This window comes from Notamacropus eugenii, chromosome 4 (assembly GCF_028372415.1).
Source record: "Notamacropus eugenii isolate mMacEug1 chromosome 4, mMacEug1.pri_v2, whole genome shotgun sequence".
NCBI lineage: Eukaryota > Metazoa > Chordata > Mammalia > Diprotodontia > Macropodidae > Notamacropus > Notamacropus eugenii.
The window spans coordinates 470,102,911-470,123,187 of NC_092875.1; the positions used below are offsets into that span (position 1 = coordinate 470,102,911).

Below are 20,277 nucleotides of genomic sequence, written 5' to 3' on the forward strand. Positions count from 1 at the left end.
TCACTTCTCCTCCAGAGCCATCTGTATCCAGTGACTAGATATTCATCAGGATGGCAATTGGGGTTAAGTGACTTGCCCAAAGTCACAATGCTAGTGAGTGTCAAGTGTCTGAGGTTAGATTTGAACTCAGGTCCTCCTGACTCCTGCACTGGTGCTCTATCCACTGCACCACCTAGCTGCCCCAAGTAGATTAATAAATTATTTCTTGAAACATTTTTGTACAAGTTTAACACTGTTTAAGAACCATATTCTTCAATTATGTTGTTCAGAATATAATTTTTTCAAGCTAAAAATCCATTTCTGACCTCAGTAGATTAAAATGTCTGGTTTTGGGTTTTTTTTTTTTCTGTGTTTTGTTTTGTTTCATTTTTAGCAGGGAATTTAGTCATTTAAAAAAAAACATTCTTTCTGTCAAGATTTAAAACATTCTAGTCATGTGGTTCAAGCAAAAATCCACTTATAGATAATCCAAGAGAGGATGTTATCTTGACCTATATATTTTTATCACAAACCAAATTTTTTGAAAGGCAAATAATGTAGATCCCTGGTTTCATTTTTCTAAGCTTAGGGTTCTTTTCACTGAGAAATCAAATTCTCCATTCTCCATATCAGGCTTACTTCTGTATTTGATTTAGAATTATATTTATTCTATTTATTTTATACAAATAAAATCCAGTTGAAGTAATTGAAGAAATATTAATCATTCATGGGTGGGCCAAGCCAATATAGTAAAAATAATAATTCTACCTAAACTCATTTATTTATTCAGTACCCTCCCAAATAAACCACCAGAAAACTATTCTATTGAGCTAGAAAAAAATAACAGAATTCACTTGGAAGAACAAAAGGTCTGTAACATCAAAGGAATTAATAAAAAATTGTCAAGGACATGGTGGTGGTTGTCTAGCAGTATCAGATCTTAAATTGTATTGTAAGGCAGTGATTATCAAAACTAGTGCTTCCTAAGAAATAGAATGGTGGATCAGTGCATGATAATAAACGGCTAGAGTACAAAAACTTTTTTAAATTTAGAGCAATCAAAATCATCCATTTTGCATCCCAAAATGTTCCTTTTTATTCATTCATAAAATTTTCTCCTATTCATAAATCCGATAGATAATATGTTTCATGTTCTAATTTACTTGTGTTATCTCCCTTTATGTCTAGGTCATGTATCCATTCTGACTTTATCTTGGCAAATTATTTGTAAATATCTAAGCTTTTGGGATAAGAATTTCCAATTTGGTAAAAATTTCTGGGAAAATTGCAAAACAGTCTGGCAGAAGCTAGATATATAGATTAATGGTTTTGTTGAAAAAAGAGTAAACCTTTATTTTCTGAAAAATTGACATTATACAGAAAAACTTTTCCTTGGGCTGGGTAAATGAGGCATCACTGCATATAAGAAATCACAGTACTGTAATTTTTCACATCCCATTTTAGCAGAAAAAAGTTTACATCGTGAATAAAAGGGCTGACCTTGAAGTCAGAACGATGTGAGTTTAAATGCTGCCTCTGACAGTACTAGTTGTGTTGTGCAGACAAATCTTTTCACCCCTCAGTGTCTGTTACAGAAGATATTTTTAATTTATCAACAGAGATAGTTTCCACACTGGGAACTACCAGTCCCCCCCAAAATTTAAAAATTTTCTCTGGGTTTGAATGTGGCTGTCAGATCCAGTGCCTATGTTGAACTCAGTTCTCTACTGTTTTCTATTTCCTTTTGTTTTTTTCTTTCTCAAACTATTAACCTCTTTTCTCGCTAGAACTTTCTCCTTCAGCTCCTTTCTTTACTTCCCAAAAGCCCATCTTCACCAAGATTTCCCTGAGTGAGAACAGATTCTATTTTTCCTCCTTTATCCGACTTAATGTTAAGAACCAATTTAGGCACAAAGCCATGAGTACTCTTTCCCTTTATTATTTAGAAGCTTAATTCTTGCCATTGTCTTGCCGTGTTCTACCAGGCATGCTCCTATGGAGTGGGGAACCTTCTCTATGCTTCCCTCCTTTGATATTCTACATTCCAAGCTCCTCTAAGTTATGGACTGTTATAGATTTTGTTAGAGTTATTTGACTTTCTATTTCATGTTGAAATAATACCGTTTGACTCATTTACGTATTTTAAATACCAACTACATATCTCTTCACATCTCTTTTATCCTTAACTTCTAAAATGGGCATTTTTTTGTTTGCTATTCTTCCCTTGGGTTTGATGTTTCAACGTGTTGTGCCCTCAATATGAAGAAACACAAATCTGAGATGAGCTAAAATGGGGCAAAACTGGTTCCCAAGTTATCTGTTTAACGTTGTACATATGAACAAATTGACTCCTGCTTAGAATGTCTGCTCGAATGTTTGCCTAAAATATGTGCATAGTAATGGCCATGTATGATATGCTTATTATATGGCACAGAGACATCTCATCCCTTCAATTGTGTAAATAGAGAGTACTTAAGACACTTTCAGGAGCCATTCTAGTGTTCTACATAGTGGGCATTCACATTTTGATAAAGGAATTATCCTACTCAGGGTTACAGATTTGTTGAAGTTATCAAAGTCCACTTGAATACATTGTTTTTCTTTATAGTATGGTCTCTAAATGTAATCTGGAAAGGGTGTTAACTTTTTGATGAAAAAATCCAATATTCCTCATAGTCTAACAATATCTAGTGTGTCTTGCACCTAGACTAGAGGGTGAGATTAGTGATCTTCTGTATTCCAAGAATTTTGTAGAGAGGATATATGGAATGTTCTCTATCACCAGAGACCAAGTTCATTGTCTGTTACTACGTTAGTTTTGTTATTAGAAGGCTTGCTGATTTTAATTCTATTACTAAGGGGTTGATTTTTATCTTTACATATCTTTGTATACTCTTTTCTATGAGGAAAAAATGTCCGTTAATTGGAATGGGTTTGTGTTTTTTGGGGCGTCACTTAGGAGCTGCTACAGTAGCTACAATTAATAAATGTTTGGAGAATGAAGACAAAGAAAATCTTGTGAAAGTGCTGCAGTCTGCCTACTCAGAAGCAAACCAGATGATCCCTCTGCACGCTCATGGCTACTATAAAGTCCTTTTGGAAGCCCAGAAGCAGAAGTCATATGGAGGTAAGTCTACTATTCCTTAAGAAGCAAAGGTAGCTTCTCCAATGTGTTCTTCCAGTTATTCTTGTAACAAGATTGATTTCAACGCTGATAATAATAACTTGGCATCTATGTAAGCTTTAAATAAAGTTTGTAAATCACATTACATACAGTGCTTCATAATAAGCCCGTAAAATGGTTATCACATGTATTGTTTTCCGTAAAAGTGACCATTTGGTAGTGGAGGCAACAGAACTTTACAAATGTTAACGTGGTTACAAGGATAGTGAGTGTCAAGAGGTGAGATTACCAAAATATTCCTGGCTCCAAATCCAGAAATCTCTCAGTTTCCCCTGTCATGCTCAGTCCCTCTTGAAAGCAATGGCTCATGTTTGCAAAAATCACCCTCTTTTCAAAATGTTTCCTTTCTGTATAAGGTGAAGGGGTTGCATTCAATAATTGCCTAGGTCCCTTGTAACTCCCTATTAAATATTCTTAATCTGAGGTTCCTGAACTTTAAAAAAATGTATTTTTTGATAACTGTTTCAATAGAAGTGGTTTCCTTTGTAGTACTATGTGCTTTATTTCATGCATTGAAAAACATTCTGAGAAGAGATCCATAGGCTTCACCAGATGCCAAAAGAGTTTGCGACAAAAAAAGATGAAGAACTTTTGTTCTATAATAATAATTAAGAATTTGCAAAAAGCTTTGAGGTTTGCAAAGCACTTTCCTCAGGTTTTCTCATTTGTCTTCACAATAATGGGACAAGGCACATGCTTTTGTAATTCCCATTTTACAGATAATGAAACTAAGACTCAAAATGGCTAAGTGACTTGCCTAGGGTCACACAACTAGTAAGTTTCTGAGGCATGATTAGAGCTTAGATGTTATTGATTTTGAGCCCAGCTTCCTCAGTAAATATCACATTAGGAATGGCCACAGAACAGAGGGAAATGGGTACTCTAGCATATTCCCTACGCCTGCTTTGTTATTTCTACTTAGGATGATAAAATTTGTTGGAAAAGGGAGAGAAGAGACAAAAATCTTAAGAACAAATCTTCATAAGTACGTCAGACGTTAGGAAAAATTCCTAAAAATTCCCTGTGCATTTTCAGACTCTGCTTGCAATTATAAACTTATTTCTAGCCTTCCTTTAATGATCTTTTCTTGACACCCTTGACACACAGTCATTCCTTCCTGAGTAGTGACTTTCCTCCCTGAAAGGTCAGAGAATGTTTTTTATTGGACAGAAAAAGTGAACATCTTTCTCCTCCTCCATCACCAGTGATCTAAATCCACGCTCAGTTATAGGTAGACAGCTTGAGTTTAAAAAGTACAACTGAAAGATTACAAACATATAGCGATAGTTTTGCTTCGGAGACCCAACTTGAAGGTGTACACATTTCTGGAAGATTAGAAACTGCTTTATCTTGGACTTCCTCATCTTAACTCTCTCTAGTCATTTTCCTTACTCACTCTAGGCCTACACCTGAGGCTATTTCTTGTAATTGACACCTGCATATCCTGACTAACCTGTTCTCAGAAGCCAGGCAGAGTACTAGACACTTGCTTTTCCTGGTCATCTGACCTGAAGCTACCTAAATAAAACAAACAAATGAATTAATCAAGTTAAAGAAATAAAATATGTAAAAGTAAATATAAAAATAATTAATTAGCAACATGGTAATTTTACTTCTCTCTGATCATCTACTTACTGTGGTATAATGGGAGAGTATACTCAGAGTTCACGAAACTTTCTGTGACCCTAACAGCTCAGCAAGAACCAAGGTCAGTTTTTCCTACTTTCTCTCTCCTACCTCTGAGGATCCTTTGTGGTATGTAGAAAATGGCATTCTTCAAAATCCCAATAATTACTTGTCAGCATCACAAATAACTCTATATTTGAGAGTAGTGTAGCACTCAAAAACATTGGTAGTTTCCTCATCCATGCTTCTTTGAAGACAGGCATACTTACATGCCTGGGCCTTCTAGAGGGCAACACAACATAAAAAACCAGCTAGAGAATGTATGTAGGGTTCACAGCATACATATACATACATGTTTGTATGTGTATGTGTATACATATTGGGGGCAAAGAAGCATATAAAACCAGCTGAGAAATTCTTTAAGTGATCTTCTAACTATGATCAATGACCTTGCTGATTATTATTCCAAGAGCCTGATGATGAGTCACGCTTCCTATCTTGTGGGAAAGACATGATAGGCCTATCACAAGGAAGAGAATGACCTTGGCTAGAGAACTTCTGAGGTCTAGTCCAGTTCTGTATCTATGGTTCTATAACATTCAGGGCTGGTTTCCAAACGTGGATTATAATTATGGACTTTTTTTAATAGTATTTTATTTTTTTCCCAGTTACATGTCCAGAAAATTTTAGCATTCATCTTTACAAGATTCTGAATTCCAGATTTTCTCTTTCTTTCTCTCCCTCTCTTCCCCTCTTCTGAAAATGGTAGGCAGTTTGATATAGTTTTATACATGTTCTGTCACATAAAAAACATTTCCATGTTCGTCACAGCTGTGAAAGAAGAAATAGATAAAAAGGGGGAAAACCCACAAGAAAATAAAGGAAATGAAAAAAAAAAAACCATGCTTCTATTTGCTTTCAGAGTCTGTGAATTCTTTATCTGGATATGGATGGCATTTTCCTTCATGAGGCCTTTGTACTTGTCTTGGATCATTGTGTTTCTGAAAAGAGCTGAGTCATTCATAATCATCAAACAATGTTGCTGATACTGTATATAATATTTTTTGCAATCTGTTCATTTCACTTTGTATCAGTTCCTACAAGTCTTTCCAGGATTTTCTGATATCCGCCTGTTCATCATTTCTTATTGCACAATCCATTCAATTTCCAATATTTTGCCACCCATGAAAGAGCTGCTATAAATATTTTTGTTCATGTAGGCCCTTTTCTCTGTTTTATGATCTCTTTGGGATACAAATCTAGCAGTGGTATTGGTAGGTCAAAGTGTGTGCACAGTTTGCTTGCCTTTTGGACATAATTCCAAGTTGCTCTCTGGAATGGTTGGATCAGTTCACAATTCCACCAACAATGCATCAGTGTCCTAATTTTTCCACGTCCCCGCCTATTTATCATTTTTCCTTTTTTTGTCAAATTAACTAACCCAGTAGATGTGAGGTATTTCACAGTTGTTTTAATTTGCATTTTTCTTATCAATAGTGATTTAGAGCACTTCTTATGCTTACCGATAGTTTTGATTTCTTGATCTAAAAACTGCCTGCTTATATCCCTTGACCATTTATCAAGTGGGGAATGACTTATATTTCTATAAATTTGATTCAGTTCTCTATATATTTGAGAAATGAGGCTTTTTTAAAGATACTTGCTGTAAAGATTGTTTCCTAGTTTTCTGCTTTCCTTCTAATCTTGGTTGCATTTGTTTTGTGGGTACAAAAGGTTTTTTAATTTAATATAATCAAAATTATTCATTTCACATTTTGTGATGTTCTCTATCTCTTGTTTGGTCATAGATTCTTCCCCTCCTCACAGATATGACAGGTAGACTACTGCTTGCTCTTCTAATTTGCTTGTGGTGTCACCCTTTATGTCTAAATCATGCATCTATTTTGACCTTCTCTTGGTATGCAGGGTGAGATATGGGTGTAAACCTTATCCATGTCCTATTGTTTTCCAGTTTCCCAAGCAGTTTTTGTCAAATAGTGAGTTCTTCTAAAAGTTGAGGTCTTTGGGTTTATCAAATACTCGGCTGACTACTATGTCTTGTATGCCTAATTTATTCCACTGCCTCACCACTCTATTTCTTAGCCAGTACCAGATAGTTTTGATGATTGCTGCTTTATAATATAGTCCAAAATCTGGTATTGCTCGGCTGCCACCTTCCTTTGTATTATTTTTTTCATTAATTATTTTGATATTCTTTATCTTTTGTTCTTGAATTTTGTTTTTTTCTAGCTCTATCAAATAATTTTTTGGTAGTTTCATTGGTATGGCACTGAAAAAGTAAATTAGCTTAGGCAAAATTGTCACTTTTATTATATTGGCTCAGCCTACCCATGAGCAGTTGATATTTTTTCCAGTTGTTTCAATCTTGACTTTATCTGTGTGAAAAGTGTGTGGTAAATTGTGTTCATATAATTCCTGGGTGTGTCTTGGCAGATAGACTCCTAAGTATTTTATATTTTTTACAGTTATTTTAAATGAAAATTCTCTGTATCTTGCTGCTGGACTTTATTGGTCATTTACAGAAATGCTGATTATTTATGTGGGGTGAGCTTATGTCCTGCAACTTTGCTAAAGTTGTTAATTATTTCAAGTAATTTTTTAGTTAATACTCTAGGGTTCTCTAAGTATACCATCACTTCATCTGCAAACAGTGATGGTTTTGTTTCCTCATTGCCTATTCCAATTCCTTCAATTTCTTTTTCTTCTCTTAATGCTAGAGCTAATATTTCTAATACTATATTGAATAATAGTGGTGACAAGGGACATCCTTGCTTCATCTCTGATCTTAATGGGAAAGCTGCTAGCTTATCCCCATTACAGATAATGCTTGCTTGTGGTTTTAGAGAGATACTGCCTAACATTTTAAGGAACATTCCCTTTGTTTCTCATGCTCTCTAATGTTTTTAATAGAAATGGACATCTACTGAGATAAATCATATGATTTCTGTTGGTTTTCTTATTGATATAGTCAATTATATTGATAGTTTTCCTAATATTGAACCAATCCTTCAATCCTGGTATAAATCCTACCTGGTCATGGTGTATAATTCTTGTGATACATTGCTATGATCATCTTGCTAATATTTTGGTTAAAAAAATTTTACATGGATATCCATTGGGGAAATTGGCCTATAGTTTTCTTTTTCTATTTTAACTCTCCCTGGTTTGGGTATTAGCACCATATTTGTGTCATGAATGGAGTTTGGTAGGATTCCTCCTTCACCTGATTTTACAGATAGTTTATATAGTATTGGAATTAATTGTTCTTTAAATGTTTGGTAGAATTCATTCATGAACCCATTTGCCATGGGGATTTTTCCTAGGGAGTTCATTAGTGCCTTTTTCAATTTTTTTAAACATTCTATTTTTTGATCTGTTAATCTAGGTAATTCATATTTTTGTAAGTATTCATCTGTTTTGTTCAGGTTGTCAGATTTATTGGCATATAATAGGGCAAAATATTTCCTAATGATTCCTTTAATTTCTTCATTAGTGGTGATTTTACCTTCTTCATTTTTTGATACTGGAGATTTAGTTTTCTTCTTTTAAAAACAATTAATCAATGGCTTATCTATCTTATTGGCTTTTTTCATAAAATCAGTTCCCAGATTTATTTATTAACTCAATAGTTTTTTCTTTGTTTGTTTTTTACTTTCAGTCTTATTAATCTCACGTTTGATTTTTCAGGACTTCCAATTTGGTACTCAATTGAGGATTTTTCATTTGTTCTTTTTTTGGTTGTATGCCCATTTCATTGATCTGTTCTTTTTCCATTTTCTTAATGTAAAATTTAGAGAAGTAAAATTTCCCCTAAGTACTTCTTTAGCTGCATTCCATAAATTTTAGTATGTTGTCTCATTATTGTCATTCTCTTTAATGAAATTATTGATTGCTTCTACACTTTGTTGTTTGACCCGCTCATTCTTTAATCTACATTTCCACTATCTTTTGGTGATTGTAATTTTTATTGCAACTGAAAATTTTTATTATATCTGAAAAGAATACATTTACTATTTCTGCCTTTTTACATTTGATTTTGAGAGTTTTTGTGTCTTGTTACATCGTCAGTTTTTGTGTAGGTGCCATATACTGCTGAGAAAAATGTATATTCCTTTCTGTTTCCATTCAGTTTTCACCAGAAGTCTGTTATATCTAACCTTTCTAATATTCTATTTACCTCCTTAGTTCCTCTCTTGTTCATTTTTTGGTTGAATTTGTCGAGTTCTGAGAGGGGACAGATCCTTTAATGTTGCAGCTACCAAGTCTCGTGTAATCCTGATTGTGACTCCCTAATATTTGAATTATTTCTTTCTAGCCTCTTGTAATATTTTTTTCCTTAACCTAATAGTTCTGAAATTTAACTATACTGTTCCTTTTTTTTTTCCTTAACCTAATAGTTCTGAAATTTAACTATACTGTTCCTTGGAGTTTTGACTTTGAGATCTCTTTGCTAAGATGATAGTGGATTTTTCCAATTCCTATTTTGCCCTTTGGTTCCAGGACATCAGGGCAGTTTTCCTTGATAATTTCTTGGAAGATGCTGTCCAGATTCTCCTTTTGATTATAACTTTCAGGTAGTCTAATGATTCTGATATTTTCTCTCTTGGATCTATTTTCCAGGTCAGTTGTTTTTCCCATGAGGTATTTTATATTTCATTCCATTTTTTTTTCATTCTTTTGATTTTTTTTTTTATTGATTCTTGATATCTCATAGAGCCATTAGTTTCCACTTGCTCAGTTCTAACTTCTAAGGAGTTGTTTTCCTCAGTTAGCTTTTCTAATTTCTTTCCTATTTGACCATTTGTACTCCTTAAGGAGTTATTTTATTCAATGGATTTTTATTGTATCTCCTTTTACATTTGACCAATTTTACTTTTTAAGCAATTGTTTTCTTTTTCCAAACTATTGACTCTTTTGTTATAATTCTCTTGCACCAGTCTCATTTCTTTTTCCAATTAAAATCACTTACGTGATTTTAAGCTCCTTTTTGAGCTCTTCCATGAGTATTTTCTGGGCTTGAGACCATTTCCTGTTTTTCTTTGACGTTTTGTCCATAGGTGTTTTCATATTGTTATTCTTTTCTGAGTTGGTGTCTTGGTCTTCCTTGTCACCATAACTTTCTATGCTGAGATTCTTTTGTTGTTTGACTCATTTCCTTTTTGACCTTTTTTCTTTCTTTTACATTTGATCTCTGTTCCCAGGGTGAAAAGGGCTATGCCTTGGGCTTTTTGTGCCAGTGGCTGCAGGCCCTGGTTTTTTACTTGGTGCTGTGCTGATGTTGCCCTGAGGCCCACAGGGGACCCTCATGTCTAGTGCTGTGCTATAAGAGTGGGGCTGTTGTGTTAGTCCTTCGTTCTCAGAGAGGACCATGACATCAAGATGATGACATGACTTGCAGTTGACTTTGATTTGAGTGAGGGAGGGTTGTGCAAGGTCACCAGCCTCACTTTCTTCTCCTGAGCCATCTGGCTCCAGTGGCCTGATATTCATCAGGATGACTGGAGATGGCCCAGGATGAAATGTGAGACCCTGGCCCTTTCAGGCTAAGGTCTTATAGCATTCTCTCTGTGAGCGAGATATACCCATTCAATGAACAGGCTTCTTTAAGCAGTTACTCAAGGGATGGCCCCTTTAATTAAAAAAAAAAAAAAAAAAACACGAGAGGAGAAGATTCTCAGGGTTCCTGGGTAAAAGAGAAAAAATTACTATTTGGGGTAGTGGTTGGTGCTTCTGAAGGCGACAAGAATCTGGCAGCTTCCCTGGTGCTGAGAAGGGGACCTAATGGTGATGTCTGGCGTGTGCTGAGCCCTGGTGGGGTATTTCTGCATTTCCCAGGGCTTTACTGAAGCCCCTGTCAGTCTGGCCACTTGTTTACCCAGGTTGTGCTAAATCGCAGGGAGGTCTGGCTGCTGGAGGATGTCTATTTGCCCTTGGCTCTGCTGAAGCATGCAGAGGGCTGGCCTACTTTTTCATCCTAATTCATGAATTTCCAAAGTGCTTAAACCTCCTTTCTGAGAGTATCAAGAAACAAATATTTAAACAATTTTGGACAGATAAGGTATAAGCCATTTTCACCACCCTCTCATTTAACTTGTCAAATTGTGAATTAAAAAGGGTGACTGATGACTTCTTCATGCTAATAATAATGAACATTTATGTAACACCTGCTGTGTACCAGACATTGTGCTAAGCACTTTACAAACATTGTCTTATTTGACCCTCACAACAATCCTCGGAAGTTGGTGCTATTGGTACCCACATTTCCTAGTTGAAGAAACTGAGGCAAGCAGAGGTAAGTGACTTGTCCAGAGTCCCACAGCTAGTAAACTTCTGAGGCTGAATTTAACAACAGGTCTTCTTGACTCCAGGTCTAGCACTTTGTCCACCTCAGTTAGCTGACTTCTAATTTGCACATGTTATTTTGTATTCAGAAATATTCTCTTATTGAATCAATATTCATTCTCCTGGGAATAATCAGAATAGATGGCATTTTTCAGTGTCTGTTAGGTTCATAGAGTAAGAAAGCTCTTCATTTGTTCAACATGCATTTCTTAAGCTTCTGGTTCATGCCAGGCACTGTGATAGATGCTGTGCATACAAAGAGAAAAAACAAAGACACAAATTCCCCTTCTTCCAAGAGTATATTATGAACTCTTCTGGAAAGACAAGGAATCAAGCAAGAAGGTTCATGCTACCAGAGTGTTGGCCTACATAGAGTCTGGGGCATGTGGCCACTTTTCTTCTGCTCTCTTTATGCAATTTCCCCACCTCCAGCCTGTACTGAATCTTATCTTCACCCGCCAAAATTGTAGGTTTCAGGATGAAAAATCATTTGCTCTTTTCTCTCCCCTCCTGTGTGCTTCTTTCCTTCCATCTCCCCCTTCCCACCTTGCAACCCACGTTGTATGTGCAGTTTGGTCTTTGAGCATCTCAAATAGAGGTTCTTAACTCTCAGGAGGATCATATCCATGTTTCAGAGTCCATGCACTTGTAAGTTAAAAAAATGACATGTTTATTGTTGCTCACCTCTAACCAGAATTTCAGTTATGAAGCTAGGGAACAGATCACAGTATATATTCTAGGTTTCATCTGAGTGCTAAAGAAGCCCACAAAATTAAAAAAAATGTTTAAGTAGCCCCTTGATCCTTGATCCGCAGTGATGCTTCCTTTCACATCAGGAGTCCATTTCTAGCAACTATGACTAGACCATCTCGGTGTTTCCTGTTATTTCATATATTGAAAAGAGGACTACCCTGTCATTAAAATTTCCTGTCTTCATCTTCAATGGAATGTGTCCTGTTTTTGCATTTAGTGACCACGGAAGGCGCATGGATCAAACTCACGTTGCGTGATATTTACAACTACTATTACCACACAGAAACAGGAGTGGGTACCTGGGTTTATCCGGAAAATTATGGAGAGAAATTATCTTGGCTGTCAGAGCGTGAAATAAAGGTATGGTACTGAAAGGGACCTAACTGAAAATTCAAAAAGAGAAGAGCCCTTGTGTTTCTTTTTGTATTTAGAAGAAGAAAGGGCTTTTTTTTTTTTTTTGAGGAAGGAGGAGTTACCAATAACTGATTTATTTGAGGAATGGATATGAAGAGATATTATCCTTAGATAGTAGAAGTGAACACACAGATTTATATTGCCTTTCTGCCTAAGCTTGACCTCTTAGCATCAGACCAATTTATCTGGTTTTTATTCCTATTCTATGAAAAACTGTTGGATTTGAGAGTATATGTTTTAAAACTTTGTTTCCCCATCTTACCTCGGCTGTGGAAGTACAGGAGCTACTCACAAGCCCTATCCTACTGCAATAAATACTGGAGCTGTAATCTGCTCTGTTTCTAATCTTTACTGGTTCACCCTTCTTTAGGTACCCTACAGGGTTCCCACTCCCAGAAAATAATGTAATTTCATGTGGATACACCATAGACTTAGCCTGCTATAGGTCAGAACTTCCAAGCCTTGTCATCCTCCTTGCCTCCTCACTGTCCTTCATCAATCAAAGCCAATAACTTGTGAGGTCTTTCCCTTCACAACATCTTTTACATCCATTCATTCCCATGGCTACCATCTTCTGTTATGCCCTCATCCCCTGTTTCCTGGACCATTGTAATAGCCTTCTAATTCCTCAGTTTCCTCCTTTGTCCATTCCATCCTCCAAACGGCTGACAAGGTAGCTTTCCTAAAGCACAAGTCTATCCGTGTCTTTCCCCTCCTCAGTAAACTCTAGTGACTTCCCATTACTCCTAGGATTAAATACAAGCTACATGGAGAGATATTTCATATGGCCTTGAAAAAAAAGTTTATAATAAATTCCAAATCATATTTCCAAAACTGCCCTGCTGATATGCGCTTCCTTCTGAACTTATTTCTGCTCTCTTCTGTACATTAAAAAAAAAGTTTCTTTCAGCGGTCTTCTTTTGTGGGAGGGGAATCAATACTGCATGCCTACTACCTTTGTCCTCCCTTAACCCATCCTAATTAAAAACTTAGGAAAAACCCCGTTGTCAAATAAACATAATCAAGCCAAATGAATTTCTGCACAGTGGCCATGTCCAAAAGTGTGTCTTCTTGCCCCTGGGGACCATCGCCTTTCTGTCAGGAGGCTGGTCATAATCATCCTCACTTCTTATGTCTCACTCGGAGAAATAGCTAGAATGTAGTAGGAAAAAAAAAGAACTTTTAGACTGGACATTCTACCAGGTATCATTGACCAGTAAATAACCAAAACATTGCCGTATGAAAGATGGCTAAGGTGAAAGTCGTAGAGAGAATAAGATGGAAGTAAAAACGTGAAAGAGTAAAATGTGAGGTAAGCTCAAGAATAAAAGAGAGCACAGGAAATTCTAATAATCAAAGAATCCCAAGATTGTAACGCTAGCAAGTGCCCCAAGAGATCCAGCAATCGCCCTGCCTTGGAGAAAGACTGCATTTAGGCCAGTTCAGAAAAATGCCTGTCTTTTCATTTCTGAATGGGTCAGGGGAGATGGTGGGAGGAGATTATGTATTCCTCTTGAAGATAACCAGTGAAGAATCCATAATAATTGAGATAGAAGTCATGAAGTATTTCATTTTACTTAAACTTTTATTTAGTATAACCATATAAAAATGTCTCACCAGGATCTCATCGTTAAAATAACAGAAGGCTACCTTTTGGATGAATTGTGGTCTTCCGGTGAAAAAATGTTGGATGACTTTAATACAACACCTTTAATGGCCCGTGTTAAAGAAGAATTTAAAAATAGAAAAGCTTTCTTAAGTGACCATGAGCCTGAAGTGATCAAAATACAGGTATGTGAGCTAACTGCAAAATTTTGTCATCAGTATTGAATGACGTCCTTGTGGTAATCACATTTTCTAGACAAAATGATAACTTTTTAAAATTAATTATGAGGAAAAGCATGGTTTTTTTGAAGGGAGGTTTGCGATTGGAATCTTCCCAACTAATGTCCACTTGTGTTTGGGACATCTCTTTTGCCCGTTGGTAAGAAGATATCGTATAGTCTCTGAACTCTGATAAAAGGGGCAAAAATAAATCAGGCAGAAATACTTTCATTTCAGGAGAAAAATTTCAAGGATGTTCCTTCCCCATTCCTAAGGTTCACAGCCTGGTACAGTGTAATGATGCAGTGCTGTCTTTGGAGTCAGAAGACTTAGGTTCCAAGTCTGATCCTACTACTTATTAACCTGCCAAACCTTGGGCAAGTTATTTAAACTCAGACCCTCTCATGATCTGTGAAGATGGCAGGTGGAGGGATAGGCAGTTAGACCAACATTTCTAATGCCCTTTAGTTCTCATTCGAGGATTCTATAATCCAGAAGTCTTTACTGAAATCAGAAATGGGTACCAGGTTTTCATTCCAAGCTTTACAATGACTTTTTGCCTATCAAAAGGATTAAGTTTTCCCCCAGCTTTGATGTGTTCTGATTTAAGTAAGTTTTTGCAATCCACATCACTGAAGTGTGAAGATATAATTCTGATTGTACTTCCCTTTGCTGTGAGCCTCACACATTCTTCCTTTACATCTAGGGATGTTAGCGATAAAGAAATGATGTATTTAAATTCAATCCTTCTTGCCTAAAAGCTGATGCCAATCTGGTCAGTCTTTATTTTCTGCATCGCACTCATGTTGCACTCAGAGCACACCTCTCCTGCTTCTTTTCATTAAGTATTAAGTATCTTTTCCTTTGGGAGCAACAAATTATATAGTGAGATCGCTCAGATGTGCCTCTGTTCACAATGTATCAGATACTTGGGCATTCCCCTCTGATGACACAGAGAAGATCTAAAGGTAAAAATAACCTTAAAAAAAAATAAAGGAGGAATATTATAATTGATGAAAAGTTTAAGAGCTGTGGCTGGAGCAAGCCAATCTAATGAAGCTGCAGTGCTACCCAAATGAATCCATAAATTTAGTGCAGTATCATTCCAAATATTCATTGAATACTTCATAGATTTAAACAATTGCAGGCTTGTGAGAGAACAAGCAGATAGAATATCAAAAACAAGTTCTGAAGATCCCACATTATACTGAGATTCAAATTATAAAATTGTTACAATGAATATTATAAAATCTTATTTAGCTAAATTCCTTAGTGCTATTAAAAACTAGAAAAACAACAATGGAGCAGAGTGGATAACTGTGAAATTGAAGCAGATACATACAGTAGACTGAAGTTCCATAAATTTAAGACAAAAGAACACTGGGCAAGTTCATTATCAACAACCACAACAACGACAAAAATAACACCTTGGTGAAAAAAATGGAATTAAGCTCCATATAGACCACAGTAACATTCCGAAAGGACCAATGACCTAAATTTAAAAGAAATCACACTTAAAAATTAGAAGATAAGGAAATGTTATACCAGTAGGGAGATGGTCAAATTTCATAGCTAATGGACAAGTAGAAATAGAATCACAGATTTAGAGCTGAAAGGTATCTCAGATGCCATATATTCCAACTCTCATTTTAAAGAGGATGAAATCCTAGCAAGTAAGTCATTCACCCAAGGTAAAAGATAGATAGTAGATATCAGAGGCAGGACTGTAGGAGGAGGAAATATGTGTGTGTGAGTGTACACATATACACACACATACCCAGGTATATTGCTTTTTTAAAATAAAAACATAGTGTGCAACAAAAGCCAACATCAACCTCCAAATCAAGGAAATAAATTGGGGAAAATGCTGCTGTTCTTTTGCTAACAATCTTCCCTCTCAGGCTAATAAGGATGGCATTAACTTAATAAGAATACGATTCATGAGTGGTCAAAAGATATGAGGCAAATACTTCTGGGGAAAAGAAACAGCTTTATCAATAAATGCGTGACAACAGTATTCAAAATTTGTGTTACAGAAATGCAAATGAAAACAATTGAGATACTATTTTATCCTCAGCTGCAAAAAATTCAGTGCTACTGTGACTGTGAAGAAAAAGACATGTTATTACGAACTTGGCAGAGCTGTGAATTTATACAACCTTTTCTGAAAGTAAAAGAAATTTTTTCTTTCCCTTTGATGTAGTGAGCCTACTACCAGAACTATCCAGTCTACCTATACAAAAATATTCACAAAAGTAGTAAAACAGTCAGAAACACATTATTTTCCTTTTGATTAGGGAAAAGCCGAACAAATTTTGATACATGAATGTAGTGGGATAGTACTAGGCCAGAAAATGACAAATATGAAGCACATATAAATATATAGAATGACATGATATAATGCAGAGGGAAGAAATAGACAAGAAATATTCTTTTTTCCCCTATAGTCCTGGATTATGTATTTCAATATTTGTGTTTGCTTGTGGATATTGAGTACGTTAGAAAAAAATAGGAACAAAAACCTAACCTTTATAAATATCTTTCAGCCCCAGCGTCATTGCTGCTGGTTTAGAAATATTCAGTCTTTCACACTTAGGACGCTGTCATTTTGTTTGAATGGCTGAGGTTATGAGCAAGCCTCGCTTTCTCCTCCAGAGCCATCTGGGTCCGGTGGCCATCTATCAGGACACTGGAGATCTCCTGGATGCAGTGGGAGACCTTGGCCTTTTAAGGCTTAGGTCTTTCCTAGGTCTTAGTTTATTTATCTAAGGCAACACCCATTCAGTGATTAAGGCTAGGTAAGAAATGAGCAAAATATGGCCACTTTTACCTTATCAAAAAAAAAAAAAAAAAAAGTCAATCTGGGCGGAGAAGACCCTCAAGGTCTCTGACCAAAACAGAAACAATTGCTATTTACATTTGCTCTGAGCCATCGGAACTCCAACAATGACCTAGGTAGGCTTGGACTCAGACTTAGAGTTGGGCAATCTGTGAGAGTCAAAGAGATTCAGGTTTAAGGCTTGGTCCTTAAAAAAAAGAAATCTGTCCCGTCTTTGAGGTTTCACCCGTCAAAATTTGCATTTCTTTAGGCAGTGTACGTGTGGGTGAGGGTTAGATTCCCTATGTGGGCAAAGGTAGAGGAGGGAGAGGAAGCAAGCAAGCCACTGCAGTTGGCCAATTGTATCCCCAGTGAGGCAGCTGTATAACTGGTGGTTGTTTGTCCTTCCTTCTTGAAGAGGATGTGACTTCAGGAAAGTGATATCATGTAAATGAATTGGATTTAAGTGAGGCAGGTCTGTGCAGTCACAAATGAATGAGGAAACAGGTAAAAGGAAAAAACCCTGGAGCTCTTCCTAATAATCACTTATTTAAAATAAGAGAAGTAGCCATTTCTCTAAGGGGGAATATTTCCATAACAGAGCAGGAAAAGGACGATTATGTAGGAAACTGCAATAATTTATTACATACTGCCCTTAAAAGTATACAGTAAATTCAATGTCACTTTCAAAGATGATCTGCTTGAACCACCTTCTGTTTTCTGTGCATTTTAAAAAGTATTTCAATATCCCTCTTTTTTGAGGAAAGGGGGCTCCATGTCCCCTACCCAGATATCCCCCCCCTCATCAACAACCACAAAGCACAGTCTAAGGAAGTCAACAAGGATTTATTAAGCACTTAACTTTGTATCAGAGGCTTTGCTAAGTTCTGAGAATACAAATACAAGTGAAAAGAAAGTTTATCAAGGAGCTTATAGTCTAAAAAAAGGGAAGGCAGAACACAGCAGGAAGCTAAAAAAGCAGATGGGCTAAGGAGGTGGTTGGAAATGAATGTGCTGGCCGTGGGGGGTAGTGGGAAGTCTGCAAAGTCAAGAGCAGAATGAAGGCTGGTCTGGGCCTCTCCCCAAGATGGAGGCAACAGGAGAAACTTGAAACTTGAAAACCAGGGTGCATTTAGCGGAGAGATATTTCAGGGTGAGGGTCCTCTGGGAAAGGAATAATTGGGTTTTCCAAGGTAAAGAGACACTAGGTCCAGAAAAAAGTTCTAGAATGATCTGGACAGCAGTCTAGTAGTATAGAATTCAAGATCAGAATAACAGATATGCATCATCAAGGAAAGCATATTATCCACATATTAGCCATGTCAAATATATATACACATATACATATACACACATCACATATATGTATATACACACATGCATTTTATATATACATATATGTGTGTACATGTGTGTATATGTGTGTGCACACCCACACCCACACATACCTCCTTTTGTATATTGAGTCCATCTCCTCTTGGTCAGCAGGTAGGTAACATTCTTCACCAGTCCTCTGAAATCTAGTTGGCCGTCATATCTTAAATCTTCCAAAGGTGTTCCTTTATACACTTTTGTTATTAGCAATTAATGTTGTTATATTATATTGTAATCTTTTACAATATGATAAAGGAGAAGTGATGTTTCTCCAGCAATTTTGACAAATGATCCTTAGCTCCATCCTCTCTCCATCCTTTTGTAGGACTGTGGTTCAAACACAGTTTCCTTTTGATGTTTTGTCAGCCTCATGAGCTGCTTTTTTTCTGTAGGAAGACAAAAGGGAAGACTTGAAATAAAATTCCTTCCCTGAATCATTTGGGAGCCTGACTTCAGCCCTTTTTTAAAAACCTGCTCTATTAATTTATCTTTATTCAATAGTTTCAGTAACTCATTACGTATTCCCACTGTTGCTATTCTGGGACTCTGACAATGCTTTCCCTGTATTGTATTCCTGTTTATTTTTAAGCCAAAGTCTATGATTGGGAGACTCCTTGATTTGACTTAGGAGAATATCAAAAGTGGTCTGCATCGGACTAGCTCATCATGGTAATTTGATATGTGATAGTCTGACATCTCTAATCTCTAATAGTCTGGTAGAGAATCAGGCATATGGCTAACTCATTTCTCCTCAATCAGTTAATGAGCAAGCATTCATTAAGCACTTAACAGGTACCAGGCACTGTGCTAAATACTGCCAATGATAATAAAGCACAATTCATGTCCTTCAGGAACTCACGTTCTGATGGATTTATCCATGAATCCTGAGTTCTTTAGAGTCAGACTAAAGGAGGGTGTCTTTTTTAATTTTATTCCTTGGAGGAGGAGAATTTGACACCTACGTATGTGAGGAAAGGGACTAGTTTTGGACTTGAGTGACCAGAAAAGGTGGTAATGCCAATAGCAGAAATACGGAGATCAGGAAGAATTAAAAGTTTGCCCTGCGAGGTGATGACTGCACTTTGGGATGTGTTAAATTTAAGGTACTGGTAGGCTATTGACAACCCAAAGGCTGTACCCGTTCTAGTCACGGTGTACTAATAACGTGTCTTTGTCTTCATACTCTCACCAAGACTGAATTTTATCATAGCTAAGCTTTTTCTCTTGATTGCCCAAAGTTGAGACACTCGTGTATCATTAGTGTATTTCTTCTTTTCAAGACTTCCTTTTTACATCTTTGGGCTACTTATCTACTTGAAAGTGAATCAATCTTATAAAGTTATTTCATTTCTGAGTAAGAAATGTCTGACAGGAAGCTGGAAGAAGCATTTCTTAAACTTTTTACTTTACCATTGGCAAAATTCTGTAAGCACATTTTCAATGCCTTCATCCACTTCATTCAGTTGAATAAAACACAGTTCCATATTACTGGGCCTCCTTTTGCTAATTTGGATTATGAGGTTGTTGGTTTTTTAATGGTCTCTGAAGTCCCTTCTAGTTCTAATTCTGTGTTCCTACTACCGTATTTAAATACCATTGATAAAAATGTTGAACTGGACAGAGTCAAAGAGAAGTTTTGTAGCATGTAATTTAAGGTCTCTCTTCAGATACAGGAATCCATCAACATTTTAGGGTATAATTATTCAACTATCTATAAAGTCACCCAATTCTAATATAACTTGATCCCCATTTCTCTGTCCAGTTATCATGAAATTGTCGGATGCTTTGTTGCCATCAAGATATATAATCAGATTCCTTGGTCTAGCATTTTCATGAACTACCAATCCAGTCTTTATTTTTAAGACTAGTTAAATTTGGCATGGCACTCATTCATCTATTCAGCAACCATTTATGAAACACTAGCTGTGAACAAAGCATTGTG

General features: G+C 36.4%; 1 protein-coding gene across 3 annotated transcripts in view; it reads left to right on the forward strand.

The window, feature by feature from the left end:
- Nucleotides 1–20,277, forward strand: part of IQGAP2 (IQ motif containing GTPase activating protein 2) — a 340,434-nt gene that overhangs the window by 246,303 nt on the left and 73,854 nt on the right. For all 3 annotated transcript variants that reach the window (XM_072606382.1, XM_072606381.1, XM_072606383.1), the window contains 3 exons: nucleotides 2,939–3,106; nucleotides 12,123–12,265; nucleotides 13,940–14,110. In XM_072606382.1, the coding sequence (XP_072462483.1) occupies nucleotides 2,939–3,106; nucleotides 12,123–12,265; nucleotides 13,940–14,110 (482 nt within the window). The remainder of the gene's footprint in view (nucleotides 1–2,938; nucleotides 3,107–12,122; nucleotides 12,266–13,939; nucleotides 14,111–20,277) is intronic.